Source organism: Amblyraja radiata, chromosome 25 (assembly GCF_010909765.2).
Source record: "Amblyraja radiata isolate CabotCenter1 chromosome 25, sAmbRad1.1.pri, whole genome shotgun sequence".
NCBI lineage: Eukaryota > Metazoa > Chordata > Chondrichthyes > Rajiformes > Rajidae > Amblyraja > Amblyraja radiata.
The window spans coordinates 22,926,042-22,940,850 of record NC_045980.1 but is presented as its reverse complement, the minus strand read 5'-3'; the positions used below and the strand labels follow the sequence as shown (position 1 = coordinate 22,940,850).

The following is a 14,809-nucleotide window of genomic DNA, read 5'->3' as shown; positions in this document are numbered from 1 at the left end:
ATTTCAACCTTAAAGCACAACGATTAAGCATCCAGAGCTCTTGAGGTGGGGATTCAAAACCCTCTGAGCTGACCCCTGTCCTAAATACCACAATATTCAACAATGACTCTCTGACCAAGGAAAACAATCTCTCAAGCCCTTTAAGAATTTTCGAGATTACGGCTCATTCTTCTAAACTCCAGAGAAAGTCCTCGCCTTCTGTTCAATCTTTCTTCATAGGCTAGCCCCCTCTGTCATGTGAACCACTGCCTCCAACTACAGTGTTCCCTCTGTATGATGCCAGCTTTGGGAGAATACTTCCACCTTGAGGGTGTTGTAAGTGAAGATACTGTTTATAGACACAATGCTGGAGCAACTCAGGCAGCATCTCTGGATAGAAGGAATGGGTGACATTTGGGTTGAGACCCTTCTTTAGTCAACGTTTACCTAGTTTTGGAACCTCCCTCTTTTCTACATTGTGCAGAACATAGACAGTTTGGTTAGAATTTCCCAATGCCACATCCATTATCTACCCTCAATCTCCATGGCTGCGTCCCACTGCTGCACTTTGTAGAACAGATCTCTAGACAATAAAGGAATCTAATCTAATCTAGTGCTGCGTCACGGTCCTTTTCCAGAAGCTATTGCTCTGTCCTCACCACTGTGGTGGTCAGAGGGATTTGCAAAAACAAATCTCCTGGGAGTTGCATTCTCCTGGGAGTATTGCTGCCTTCCAGTGACCTTGGAACCAAACCACCCTCATCTTGAGGGACATGGTATATCTTAAACCAATATATAATGAGGAACATTATATTGAAGTTGCATTGCATAGTGTTCCTGAGTTGAGACCATTGACTGTGCCTGGTAGTACAGGTGCGGCCTTGTCAAAGCCCTATGCAATTGTAGCATGGCCTCCACCCTCCTCCTGTGCTGCCCCGGCCCCTCACTGTGCGGCTCTTGTACGAGGCCTGTTACTGGTTTGATCTGCGTTGCAGTCTGCCTTCTCCAGTGGCAGCACTGTCGGGCGCAGACCTGGGGTGGGGTCAGTCTTTCGGTAAAACGGTGGAGCCCTTTATTACACCTCTCCCAATTGCTTTTCCCATTGGCACCAGCTCACCGCTGTTCATAGGCAGCCACGTAAATGTGTTGTGACTGTGCTTGCTTGTTCCCTTGCTGACAGTTAGCGTTCCACAGGTTTTGGAAACTTGGCTCAGCTACCTGCAGCCGTGGAGGTACGCAGCAGAAAAACCGCTCGGCTTGATGGAGACCGCCGATCGCAGTGTGCCCGACAAATGGTACGTCACCTGGTGTCTTTCAAATCGAGTGCGGTGGCATGGGTCCAGTTGTCTCTCCTTGGACACATTCTTAAGGATCATGTAATCAAGGATGACTTGCTTCCACTGGTTTTAAGGGTTGTGTGCTAGCCCATCTGTCCAGTACATCAACTTAGTGTTTCATCTACATATTTTCAAATCCAAGTCTTTGCTTTCAGTAATTCATCTGCAGATTATTATAAGTTTTCAATTCCTAATATTTTGGTGTTGTGAACTTTTCATTGGGCCGAAGGGCCAGTTTCTACAATGTATCACTCTGACTCTATAATAGTCCTAGCCTGCCCATCCTCTCCCTGTTGTTGAGGCCCTCAAGTCCAGGCAACATCGTCGTAAATCTTCACTGCACTCTTTGAAACTTACCAACATAATTCCTCTAGCAGGGTGACCGGAACTGAACATAATACTCCAAATGTGGCCTCCCCAGTGCTTTGTACATCTGTAACATAACCACCCAACTTCTATACTCAATACCCTCACTGATGAAGGCCAATGTGCTGAAAGCCGCCTCAACCACTCTATCTATTGGTGAAAGAAGGAACTGCAGATGCTGGTTTAAACCAAAGATAGACACAAAAAGCTGGAGTAACTCAGCAGGACAGGCACCATCTCTGGAGAGAAGGAATGGATGACGTTTCTTCAGAAAATGCTGCCTGTCCTGCTGAGTTACTTCAGCTTTTTGTGTCTATCTTCTATTTACTGGGTGCTGTCATTTACTGTGAAGGTCCTGCCCTGGTCAGACGCCCCAAAATGCAACACCTCACATTTATCTGCATTAAACTCCATTTACCATTTATTTTGCCCACTGATCAAGATCCTGCTGTAACCTTTGATAACCATCTTCACTATCTACAATACCACCCACTTTAGTGTAATCTGCAAACTTATTAATCGTGCCTAGTATGTTCTCATCCAAATCATTGATATAAACTACAAATAGCAATGGGCCGAGCACCGATCCGTGAGACACACCACTAGTCACAGGCCTCTCGTCCAAAAAGCAACCTTCCACCATCACCCTCTGCTTCCTACCATGAAGCCAATTTTCTATACAATTGGCTAGCTTTCCCTGGATCCCATGTGATCTAACCTTCCAAAGCAGCCCTACCACATGGAACCTTATTAAATGCCTCTCTAAAATCCATACAGAAAACATTTACAGCTCTGTCCTCATCACCTTTTCAGTTACATCTTCAAAAAACTCAAAATCAGATTTGTGAGACACAATCTCCCACGTACTAAACCATGCTGACTGTCCCTAATCAGCAGTTGATCATCTCGGACTACCGCTGTGACATTCTCCTTAATCAATAAAGCACACCCCCTCCTCTCACTCCCACTGTCTCTCCATTAGCATATGTACCCTGGAACATTAGGCTACCAGTCCTGTCCCTCTCTTAACCTGGTTCTGTAATTGCTACAACTTCCCAGTCACACGTACCTATCCACGCCCTGAGATCATCTGCCTTGCTCGTCAGGCCTCGTATTAAAATAAGTGCAAACCGACCCAACAGTCTTTCCTCGCTCCCTGCCATTCTCTGCCTATTCTGTCCACTGAACTTTCATCATCATCCCTACTAACCTCCAGCTTCTCATCTGCCTCACTCCTGTGCAGGATCCCCCCTGCATGTTGACCTTTTTCCTAAGATTTTAAATCTGGAGCCAGTTATCCCCCCTCTAATCCAGTGATGAGAGAAGAAAAAGCAATGCTGGTTATGGTAATATTCAGCATGACTGTTAGTAGTTAGAGAGAGATACCGAGCAAGTGGTGCAGTGAGTAGGACTGTTGCCTCACAGCGCCAGAGGCCTGTTTTCAATCCTGACCTCTGTCGGTCCCTGTTTTTTCCCCCTCTCTTCCACATACTAAAGATATGCAGGTTGGTATGCAGGTTCAATTGTCCACTATAACTTCCCCATCGCATGTAGGTAGGTACATGGTGGAGTCTGGGAAGAGTTGATGAGAATGTGGGGAGAGTAAAATTGGATGAACACAGGATGAGTGTAAATGAGCGGCGATGGTCAGTGAGGACTCTGGTGTGAAGAGGCCTGTTTTTGTGCTGTGTTACTCCAACTCAATGAAACACAATTGACATCTCAAGTTGAGGACTGTTCTTCACCTCAACTGCTTGTTTAGTTTAGTTTAGAGATACTGCGCAGAAACAGGCACTTCGGCCTACCTTGTCCACACCGACCAGCGATCCCCGCACATTCACACTGCCCTATACACACTTGGGACAATGTTACATTTCAAATCAATTAACCTACAAACGTACATCTTTCTCTCCTCTCTTTATTTCTCCCTTCCATCTGTTATGGAGCAATTTTACCTGATTTTTTGCATTTTTGCCTACTGCCTATTGCCCATAATACAAGGGTTTCGGCCCGAAACGTTGCCTATTTCCTTCGCTCCATAGATGCTGCTGCACCCGCTGAGTTTCTCCAGCTTTTTTGTGTACCGCCCATAATACCTCCTCCTGTTTTACATTTACCACCTCATGCCCCTCCATCCCACCACAGAGTTGGCAGTGTCGAACAGGATGCTCCCAATTTAAAAGGGACTTCCACCGAGATCTGTACAGGCGATTTCCGTGACTCAAATCGTCCTGTCCTTGGCCAGGATAGCAATTGTACAATCTGTGGAGAATTCCCTTGGCCTGCCACTGACTGAGGTAAATTTAACCTGCAGTAATCCTCGCAGTCTGCTCTCTGCCTCTCTCGCTCTGCCTCACATGCACCCCATACCTCCCCTCTTCCTGTTTTGAAAATGAAAGGCATCTTTGTGGATGGTGTTGTTGGAACTGTTGGAGGCGATGTTTTAGTGTCTGACCTTGAGCCTCGAAGGTGGATGTAGTTGGCTGCCACTCCCCTGGACCTTGCCCTGACTCTGCTTTCTGTGTCACAGGGCCACTTTTGTACAGGACAATTTGCTGATGTTTACAAAGCTCTTCCAAAGCTTTCTGAATCGAGCTTTGCGCACTGATCTTGTCAGCCCCAAGAACGCATTGATGGTGTATCGAGTGGCCAAGGTTTATAGCCAGCCGAACCTTGCCGAGTTAATCAAGGAAGGTAAGGAATGTAGTGCAACAGCATCGTGAATCCCGTTCCCTTCCAATCCGTTTACTGCCTCACGGCTTCTCCAGCTCTGCCAACCCTACTCCCTCCCAGCTGAGGTGACCTGTTCATAGACCCACGAACAAGGTCCATGGAGGTTGTGGATATAAATATCCCTCTGACGTGATGCCCTTGGAGTCAACGCTGAGTCTCCCGGGATGGTGAGGCATCTGTGATCAATGTCCATTCCAGTTCATGATGTGATGGTGTCACTGATTCTCTCCCCTTGTCCCTCTTGCCCCCATCTCCCCAGCCTAACTCAAACCCTAGATTTGCCATTAATGCTCAAAACCGTAATGTTTGACCATCTTTGTGCTGTCTGCCTGGGCAAAGCAGAAAAGCTAGAGAAGAACTGCAGATATTGGTTTAAATCAAAGACAGACACAAACGTCGGGAGTAACTCAACGGGCAAGCAGCATCTCTGGAGAAAAGGAATACGTAATGTTTCGGATTGAGACCCTTCTTCAGGCCCGCGGAGTTACTCCAACCTTTTGTGTCTGTTTACCAGACAAGCTAGACTTCATCATAATTAGCCCATTGCAAATGCCCTGTGACATTGAATGCCTCCAGAAAATACCGAGCTGTCATTTTATGACCTGTGAAACACTTCACAGCCGTTCAGCAAGTGACCAGGTCATCGGTGTGGGTGATGTTGGCTGCAGGACCCCAGCAGCAGTCTTGCATCACCACACTTCATTGTCCGTGTGTCCAGAGGCAGTGTGTGACGGGTTCAAGCTCCACACCAGAAACACCGCCAACCTTGGCATTGCCTGAGTGTCAGCTAAAGTTGAGTCCAAGTTTCTGGTGTGGTGCTTGAACCCGTCACACACTGCCTCTGGGGACCCGTCCCCTTCTATTCCCTTCAGCACGTTCAGCTTAATGGGTGTAAACCACCTCCACTCAACATACCGTGTATCTGTACCTTGTTTTGCAACAGCTGAGCGCCGGTTCCTGGAGCCCGACCCCATGCACCATCCACGGCAGCACCGAGTGTACGCATCCCCAGTCTTCGGCAGCAGCTTCATGTCCACGTGGCATTCCCCAGCAGTGGACACCACCTTCCGCGTGAAGAGCCACGTCTACAACCTGGAGGGCCAGGACTGTGTGTACAAGCAGATGTTTGGTCCTGAAGTCAGGGGCATGGTGAGTTCACCCCTTGGCATAGTGGGCTGGTGAGTAGAGAAGGGGCTGTGATTACAGGGACGGTGATGGATAGCACAGGTTCCACAGACCATTGTCCATTCGGGGACGTGCTGTGGGCATTGCCTCTTCTTGTGGTTTGAGAGTTTAGGAATCGATGCAGTCTGGAGCTCGGGCTCTTTCCGGGTGCTAGGATTTGAAACAATGAAGTGTCTGCTGCCCCTATGATTACGTTCTGTTAAGCCTCCTGATCGAACGTTTAGCAGAGCATCTTTGATGATTAGTTTCTGTTGAAAACCAAACGAAGGAACCCATTTCTGTAGAGTTCATTCATTTTTTTTTAAAGGTTACACAGTTTGTCTTCTGTTTTAAATACATGATCACTGCAGCCATGTATTGGTCTATCCAATATGTACTGTTCACCATGCTGGCTATGGACTAACGCAGGACTAGTTCCCATTGCTTCTGTGGAAGATGTCAACCTTGTTGTGGGAGCCACTCTGCTCACCTCCAGTCTCTGCCCTGCTGGAGATACATTAATCCTAATGGTGACCAGATGGACATACTCTTCCTCCATTGAGGTTAATATTATTAATATTATTTAACTATTTTGGCTCCATGTATCATCCTAGGACTTGGCTGGGTGTAGTCTGATCTCCGGTTTTTGTCACCTAACCAATTGCTAACCTTGGCTTTGACACTCTTTCTCCCGCGTACAACTGGTGAATCTCCATCCCTTCTTCATGAATACTGGGCATGTTGGCAGCTGAGGCCATCATGGAGCAAAAATAAAACTAGGGATCCACAAAGTGTCAAAGCTGGAGTGCACAGGCCCTTGTGGAAAGGCACAGTGGCTCAATATGAGGGAGATAGCAGCAACGGGAGCAATCCCAGAGGGATTTGAATGTGGCAATGGGAATTTTTAAATCATAGCACCTCCGGAGCAGGAGTCCATTTGCTCGTGGACTAACAGGCATTGAGATGTGGACTGCGATGTTTGGATGGACTGCCTTGAAGTATTGCCTTCAAGCAATGAAGCAATTGATCAAACTAGGCATCTCTTGCAGGTGATGAAACTGGCCCAGTTAATAGCACAGGCCAAGCAGACGGCGAAATCCATCTCTGACCACACTGCCGAGCAGTACACTGGCCACACACTCATGTCTCTACTGGGCCTTTCCACCTACGATTTCAATGTCTCTGCTTATGGAGGCAATGACTTGGATGACCTGGGTCCTGACGGGATCCGAAAAACCGATGAATATTTGGAAAGGTCGCTGGAATACTTGTGTCAGACGTTCAAGGTAGGTCACTGCGTCCATCACGTCCACAAATTCACCCTGGTCGGCTGCAGAGCGCAAGGGGACCGTGCCTTGTTGGTGTTCTCTGGTCATCTGCCGATGCCCCCCTGTTACCAACAACACTCTCAATGGTTTATTCCCACTGATCGGGGGGAGGAGATTATTGCTGGACCATCTCTCAGCAACATTGTTATTGGACTGAGCACCTGCTGTGGTGAATACAGTGAGGGTGTGGTAGATAGAGGGACTCAAATATTTGCACATTGTTGGGTTTTTTTCTGGAACTGCTGCACTCTTGCATGAAGTGGGTGGGCTGTTAACAGCAACCGTGGAATGATTCCATACCGTGGGCTCCTTGTAGACACTGTAGAAATGTGCTGCAAACAGATCGGAAGATCATCTGGGTGAACACGTGGTTTCTTCTCTATTGCCTCATGGTCAGACATAATTCAGTCTCTGATGACACAACCTCTCACCTTTCTGGGTAGGTGTGCAACCCCAACAGCACTTGAGATGCTTGGCACGACCCAGGGCAAGGCAGCCTGCTTGATTGCTACCCCGCTCAATGTTCTGCCCATCCATGGCTGGCCCCAGCTCCTGGTTCAACACTATTTCAGCTCGCCTTCCCCATTCCATACAGACCCACCCTTCCTCTGCCTTCTCCACTTCCAGGGTGCGGCTCAACGCAAACCAGAGAAGAAGCACCTCCTATTTCAGCTGCGTAGTCTAGAACCCAATGTTATGAACTTTCCAATTCATTTTCCAATTGTGTTCTCTTCCCTTCCCCCCCCACACCCCCATTTCCCATTCTCATTGTCTTTCTATTTCCATCCACCACATTTCACTCATTGGATTCCCCCTCCCTCATTTGGTTCTGGTTCCCTCTGCCATTCATCCATGATTCCCATATCACCTTCCTTATTGATAAGAGTCCAGTAGCGGTGGCCTTTATATCCCCGCTTATCACCCACCAGCCTTCACCGTCCCCTCCCCCCACCTGGCTCCATCTTTTCTTTCTTCTCTTGTCTGCTTCCCCCGAACACCCGTCTCATAAAAAGTCACCCCTCCCCTATACGGTTCCATCTGCCTCTCATCCTTCACCTTTCCTCAATCCATCAATCACGCCTGTCACCCCACCCCTCTCCTCTTTATACCAGATATCTTCACTTACTGCCCTCTCAGATAACCCCTTCAACAGATTCTGGCACCTGAATTGTGTGTAAACTGGTGCATTTTACCTGATTCTTAGGCATAAAGCAGGGGCCGTGTGGATCAGTGCCTAATGGAAATCCACAATGTGCTATCCCTGTGCTTGTTGTTGGCACTGCCTTGATTTATTGTCATGAATGGTCCTGATGGTGTTTAGGACCTGTTGTAAAATGCTACACGAGCTCCCACTGCATTCTTGTCTTATTGGCAAGTGTTTTGTTTTTTTAATGCCCCACCACAGAGGATCCTCTTGTTTCTCAGTGCTCCGTACCAGAGTTTTCAGTGTGAAACTGGGACCCGGAGAGAGAGTGCTGCTCCCTCTTTGTCCGTGGTGCCAGAAGTATCTCAGCCCAGAAAGTAGAATGGTCGTGAGCTTCTACATGCCCTCCTTCACCAAGCAGCTGGCTTTGTAGTTTAGCAGGAAGTTCTGTGCTGTACAGCCTCGCTATTCTCCACTCCATCCCCAGCAATGGCCCAGTATCCCCACCCCCTCACTTTTCTTGTCCACTCCTTCGCTAAACCTTCATTTTCCAGTCTCCTTGTCCTGCTCCATGGACGTCTCCAGCTGAACCTGTCCTTCCCAATGCAACTTCTACAGCTTCTGCAGTCAGAAATTTACTTTGCATGATTTTCTCTGCACTTTTGGGAGATTTGCCAGAAGATTAGATGCCATGTATACGTGGATCTTCTCTTCTGCTGCTGAAATAGATCATTAATGGCCTGTCATTAACATGGCCAGTGAAAGTTTCAACCTTGTGTCCTTTCTCATCTGATCAACCAGCATATTCAATTTCTACCATATGTTGTTAATAACAAACCAAGGTGCTTTTCAGTCACAGCCCACAAATACCAGGATCTCTCTAACCAAGCTGGTCGTTAGTTCAAAGCCACCGTATCCATGTATGATAGTTGCAGAACGGAGCAGCCAGCAAACCCTGTTCCTTCTCCACGATTATAATACAACTCCCTCAGGAACGTCCATAAACAACACTGATGCTGCTAATCTCTGAGAACTAGCCCATGTGCCCATTCCCAAGGCTGACGTGTGATAACTGAGTGACTTGGTAGATTCGTGCCTAACGAAACCGTGTGTGCCCTGTACAGCTCAGTACCCCTCACCTGGCGCCCCTGGCAGCGAACGTGGGAGCTACTAGTGACGAGAACGGGCGGCACCAGCTGCCCGACTGCATTCAGGGAGACAGTGGGCTGACCCTGACCCCGCTTGGCCGCTATCAGGTACGTGTACAACTCCCCCACTCACAGTACTGTGCAGCTCCGCAGGTCTGGAGAGGTTTCCCTTGGCATGGTGGATTGCTAAAGGGGCTAAAGCGGGATCATTCGAGAGGTGATGATTTTGTTCCTCCGTGTTTTTGAGGGAGACTGAAACTGGCTCTTCAAGCTTCTGGGGTCAGAGTTGAGTTGAGTTGTGGATGTGTGTGTGTGTGTGTGTGGAGATTACGATCCTGGGAGTGAGCCAGAGATACTGGGCAAATGGTCCTGAGGGAATGGTTGTCAGATGGGACCAGGTGTATCTCCCAATAGTTTTGTTCTTACCAGTGTTCAGAGCAGATGAGCCTTGGGTAAGATGCCAGTTGGGACTGAGCTGTGGTTCAGCTAAGGAGCTGGGCAGATGCGGCTACAGTGCTGGGAAAGGCAACATTCGGACAATGATCTCGTCCTGATTCCAACCCCTGCAGGTAAATCCTTGGGGCAGCTTATGATACACTTGATGTGTGTGGTCCACCAGCTTGGTGGTGAGTTCCCATTAACTGTCCCACTCCTGACGGGAGGGAGGGAAAGACCACCTGTTCAGGGGCCATGGGGGTCACGTGGGGTGGGCACTAACCTGGCGAGAGGAGGAGATCTGCTGTGGATTCCCCGTGGGTGTGTGAGCTACAGCCCCCCTGGAGCATGGGCTGACAGTGCTGCGGGCGCGCTGCTGGTGGCTGCGGGATGTTGGGTGGTTTCATGGCGCTGTGACGCACGGTACATTGAGCCTCTGTTGTTCACAGATTATAAACGGGCTGCGGAGGTTTAATGTGGAGTACCAGGGGGACCCGGAGCTCCAGCCGATTCGTAGCTACGAGAGCAGCGTGCTGGTGCGTCTGCTCTACCGCTTGTCATCGGCCATCAACCTGCGGGTGAGTCACTGATTCCTACACCGTCCAACACTCCTGCTGCCTTCTGCCCAATGGGAACTGGTGGAAGAATCATTCCCACTGTGACTTTTGGGGATTGGGAATACACCCACCCAAGTTCATTATCATCTTCAAAGAAGGGGTTGGTTATTGTCTGAGTGATATTTGTTAGTAAACGCTCTGGACATGATGCTGTGTGGGAGGTACGTGTTCACCTTCCCATGTTGTGAAGCATGTTGCAGGTGTAAAAGGCGTTTGTTCTGCCCCGCAGTTTGCTGATGAAATGGTGACCATGTGCCAGGATGAGGGCATGATGGGGAAACTGGCCCGCTACTACCTGACCAGCCCGGAGCAGAATGACCGGGTGCAGCACAGCCCCGTGCCCCACTGCGGTCTCCAGCAACCCGCACCCCGGCACTCGCGGCTCAGCCTGCGCTTCCTGGCCAGCTACCGCCTGCACTTCTCTCTCTTCCTCTGCCTGGTGATCGGGAGCACGCTCAGTCTGAACCCCCTGACGTCGTTCGTCCTGACCCTGACTTTGTGGTTTCTCTACGGCGTCGTGTGGGCTCTCTGCTCCGATTTTACAAAGCCCCACCAGGCCTGAGCATGGCGGGTGTCGGCACAACCTCGCCAAGGGACTGGAGCTTCGTTTTGGATCAAAGCCAAGGGTTTGTTTTTTTAATGATTTCTGAACAGTTCTTGCTGTTGCCGTTGTACATGTGCAGAGAACAAATTATTTTTACAATGGTGTCATTCCTTTGTGACAATGTTCTAATTTCAATATTCGATGCAATATAATTTGTGGTAAAGTTTTGTCCCACGAACTTCATTTGAGGAAGTTTGGGGATTGTTGTGTGTGAGCGGTTGCCTGTGTTAGATCTCCTCTCCGTCCACAAGTTTGTTTTTAAGCTGCGTGTTTTGTCTCCGCGCTCCGATGGACCCCGTCACTCCCGCTGCCTCCACCCCTGATGGCTCGGTGTCGACTCTGGGTTAGTCCTAACCCCGCTACTGAGCACAGCTCATGTAGGGCCAGCACTCATCCAGTCGTCTGAACTCATTCCGTGTGGACATCACCACAAACTGATCGTTGAGAAGCCTGTGGTAAAATGGTGCCTCCTCCTCCGGGTGGATTCTGTCATCTTTCCTAACTGCTAACTGCGGCCAGGTGCTCAAAGATATGGGATAGTGGGTTGGAACAGGGAGGAGGAGGAATGAGAGTGGGGCGTGTAAATCCATATTGTCCTGTTTCTTTGCAACATTGGAGAACGTTCGGCCCATCAAGTCTGTGCCAGGCTATGGAAGAATCCCCCATCTCTCCCGTCCTTGTTTTCTCTGCATCAGCTGCCCATCACCTCCACACCAGGGCTAATTCACCGCTCGGCCCCTCTCTGCAATGTGGGACAAAGCATGAAACCCACAAGAATACCACATGGGCAGCACCGAAGGTCAGGATGGAACTGCGAGTTGGCAGCAGTGCTGACCACTGTGCCATCCGGGACTGGCATTGATAAATGAATAATGCCAGTGACAGTGTATGCAATGTTTCCAAGCCCCAGATCAAGCAGGAAACAAGCACTAACACACCAGTTGAAATGGCCAGATAAACGGTTCCAGTAAATGGGACGTGCTGTCTGCCACTACACGCCAGCTGCAGCCTTTCACACCATGGCATATGCTCTACATTCTCTCCTCTAACATTGTGACTTAGTAACAGTGCAAACTCCAGCACCTACAGCCAGATCCAATGCTGTACTCCTCCACTGAACCTGGGGGATTTGCTTTTCTCTCTTGCATCGTGACCCCTTGGTCCAAACACCCCTCCCCGTCCCCTGTGGACATCCTGTTCACGGTGCAACACTTGCCCCTACACCTCACTCACCTCCATCCAGGGATGTAAACAGCCCTTCCAGGTGAGGCAGAGATTCACCTCTGCTACCCTTGTCGACTGCATTCCATGCTCCCGATGGCTCCTGGCGAAGGCAGACGAGGTGACCATTTTGCAGAGCACCTGCCCATCAGGACTTCCCATTTGCAGGTTGTTTCAATTCCCATTTCCATACTGACCTGGGGTAAGGAGACCTGTGGTTGAGCAGGTGGATGGAACCAGGGGGAAAGGGGGTCTGTTTTCTTCACTGCCAGAACGATAGAAAATAGGTGCAGGAGGAGGCCATTTGGCCCTTCGAGCCTGCACCACCATTCATTGTGATCGTGGCTGATCATCCGCAATCTGTAACTCGTGCCTGCCTTCTCCCCATATCCCTTGATTCCGCTAGACCCTAGAGCTCTATCTAACTCTCTTTTAAATTCATCCAGTGAATTAGCCTCCACTGCCTTGTGACAGAGAATCCCACAAATTCACAACTCTGGGTGAAAACGTTTTTTCTCATCTCAGTTTTAAATGGCCTCCCAATGTGTCCCCTGGTTCTGGACTCCCCCAACATTGGGAACATATTTCCTACATCTAACCTGTCCAGTCCTTTTATAATTTTATATGTTTCTATAAGATTCCCTCTCATCCTTCTAAATTCCAATGAATACAAGCCCAGTCTTCCCAATCTTTCCTCATTTGACAGTCCCGCCAACCTCGTGAACCAACGCTGCACTGCCTCGGTAGCAAGGATGTCCTTCCTCAAATTAGGAGGCCAAGACTGCACACAATACTCCAGATGTGGTCTCACCAGGGCCCTGTACTACGGCAGAAGGAGCAATACTCAAATCACTCGTTATGAAGGCCAACATGCCATTAGCTTTCTTCACTGCCTGCTGTACCTGCATGTTTACTTTCAGTGACTGGTGTACAAGCACACCCAGGTCTCGTTCCACTTCTCTTTTTCCTAATCTGACACCAGTGAGATAATAATATGCCTCCTTGTCCTTGCTGCCAAAGTGGATAACCTCACATTATACTGCATATAATGTGGCCCTTTCGACATTATCCTGCATATAATGTAGAGACCAAACATAAACTAGAGGAAGAGCGGCTGATATTCCACATGGGCAGTCAACAACCCGATGGCATGAACACCGAGTTTAATGATTTCAGGTAACCTGCACCTACTGTGTGTCCCCACTCTCTTCTCTACATCGACCCATTACACACCTCACACACACGTTGCCACCCTTTCTCCATCTGGTTCCATCTGCCTTTCACAGCTCCTCCAATGGTTCCCACTATCACCCCCTACATCAGATTCCAGTACTAAATGCTTATATTCCCTCTTATCATCATAAACCAATGTCAATAATGTCCTCCGGCAGCCATCTCCGCCATTACCCAACTCCAGCCCTTCCCTATTTGGCTGCACATCCATGTCATCCGCCATGAAAATTGGCGGGAGGGTTTTGACAGTGCAGAGAAGTATTGGGCTGCAGTGATATTGATGTGGGTGAAGTGGCAGCTGTGGATTAATCCAGACAAATGTGAGGTGTTGCATTTTAATGAAGGAAATGAACCCGTACAACATTCACAAGTCACTGCCCAGACAATTGTGCTCTCATGGAATTTATGTGGGAAACAATGTAAATAAATAAAACTATTTATTCTTATTCAATGCACATTTCTTGACGCAGCTTTGTGTTAGGGAAAATAAGGCCTGTTTCTAGGAGTACAACCACCACTCCCTTTGCCCCACTCCAAGGCAGAGATCATTTGAAAATCTCCCTACCGTTTCTAGATCTCACCGTCTCCATCACAGGAAACAGACTGACGAACATCGACTACAAACCTACTGACTTCCATAGCTGCCTTGACTACACTTCTTCCCACAATGCTTCCTGTAAAGACTCTATCCCCTACTCCCAATTCCTGCAGCTATGCCCAGAATGAGGTGTTCCATACCAGGGCATCAGAGATGCCCTAATTCGCTAGGAAACGGGGGTTCCCCTCTTCCATTATAGATGAGGCACTCACTAGGGTCTCCTCAATATCCCACAGCATCGCTCTTACTCCCCCTCCCCCGTTCGTAATAAGGACTGAGTCCCCCTTGTCATAGAAAACAGAAAATAGGTGCAGGAGTAGGCCATTCGGCCCTTCGAGCCTGCACCGCCATTCAATATGATCATGGCTGATCATCCAACTCAATTGTCCTCATAAATGTCGACACCTGCAGGTGATGACATGCAGCGGACATCGGAAACAACCTGTCCCAATCTCGCTGCGGACTGGAGTTGACCGGGTGCGGGTTGTGCCCCCTCCTACCTGCACTTGAACTTCAATGCAGCAAAGCAGCTCATCCAGACGGGCATCTGCGGTGAATTCACCGTCACTTTAAGCATTGCCTTTAACCGTTTAAGGAAAAGGGCATTTGAAGATTACAATTGCAAACTAAGCACCAAGCAACAATCAGGTCAGGAGCAGCACACTGGAGCAGCGCCAGAGACCTGAGTTCGATTCTGACTACGGATGCTGTCGGTATCAAGTTTGTACGTTCTCCCTTGTGGGTTTTCTCGGGTTTTGTACAGGTTTGTAAGTTTATTGGCTTTGGTTAAGATAGAAAATTATCCTTAGACTGGTATTAATCAGTGATCGATGTTCGGCATGGACTCTGTGGGCCGAAGGGTCTGTTTCCTTGCTTTATCTCTGTTCAGATCTGAACTCCAG

The 14,809-nt window shown here is 48.8% G+C and overlaps 1 protein-coding gene across 5 annotated transcripts in view; it reads left to right on the top strand.

Annotated features, from left to right (window-relative positions):
* Positions 1-13,764, top strand: part of smpd4 (sphingomyelin phosphodiesterase 4) — a 38,266-nt gene extending 24,502 nt beyond the window's left edge. For 4 of the 5 annotated variants that reach the window (XM_033043446.1, XM_033043445.1, XM_033043442.1 and 1 more), the window contains 7 exons: positions 1,174-1,274; positions 4,213-4,376; positions 5,359-5,564; positions 6,629-6,865; positions 9,176-9,307; positions 10,084-10,212; positions 10,481-11,018. In XM_033043446.1, the coding sequence (XP_032899337.1) occupies positions 1,174-1,274; positions 4,213-4,376; positions 5,359-5,564; positions 6,629-6,865; positions 9,176-9,307; positions 10,084-10,212; positions 10,481-10,813 (1,302 nt within the window). In that variant the 3' untranslated portion in view covers positions 10,814-11,018. Of the gene's footprint in view, positions 1-1,173; positions 1,275-4,212; positions 4,377-5,358; positions 5,565-6,628; positions 6,866-9,175; positions 9,308-10,083; positions 10,213-10,480 lie in introns of all 5 variants that reach the window. The other variant, XM_033043443.1, reaches the window with a different exon arrangement.
* Positions 13,765-14,809: the final 1,045 nt, after the last annotated feature.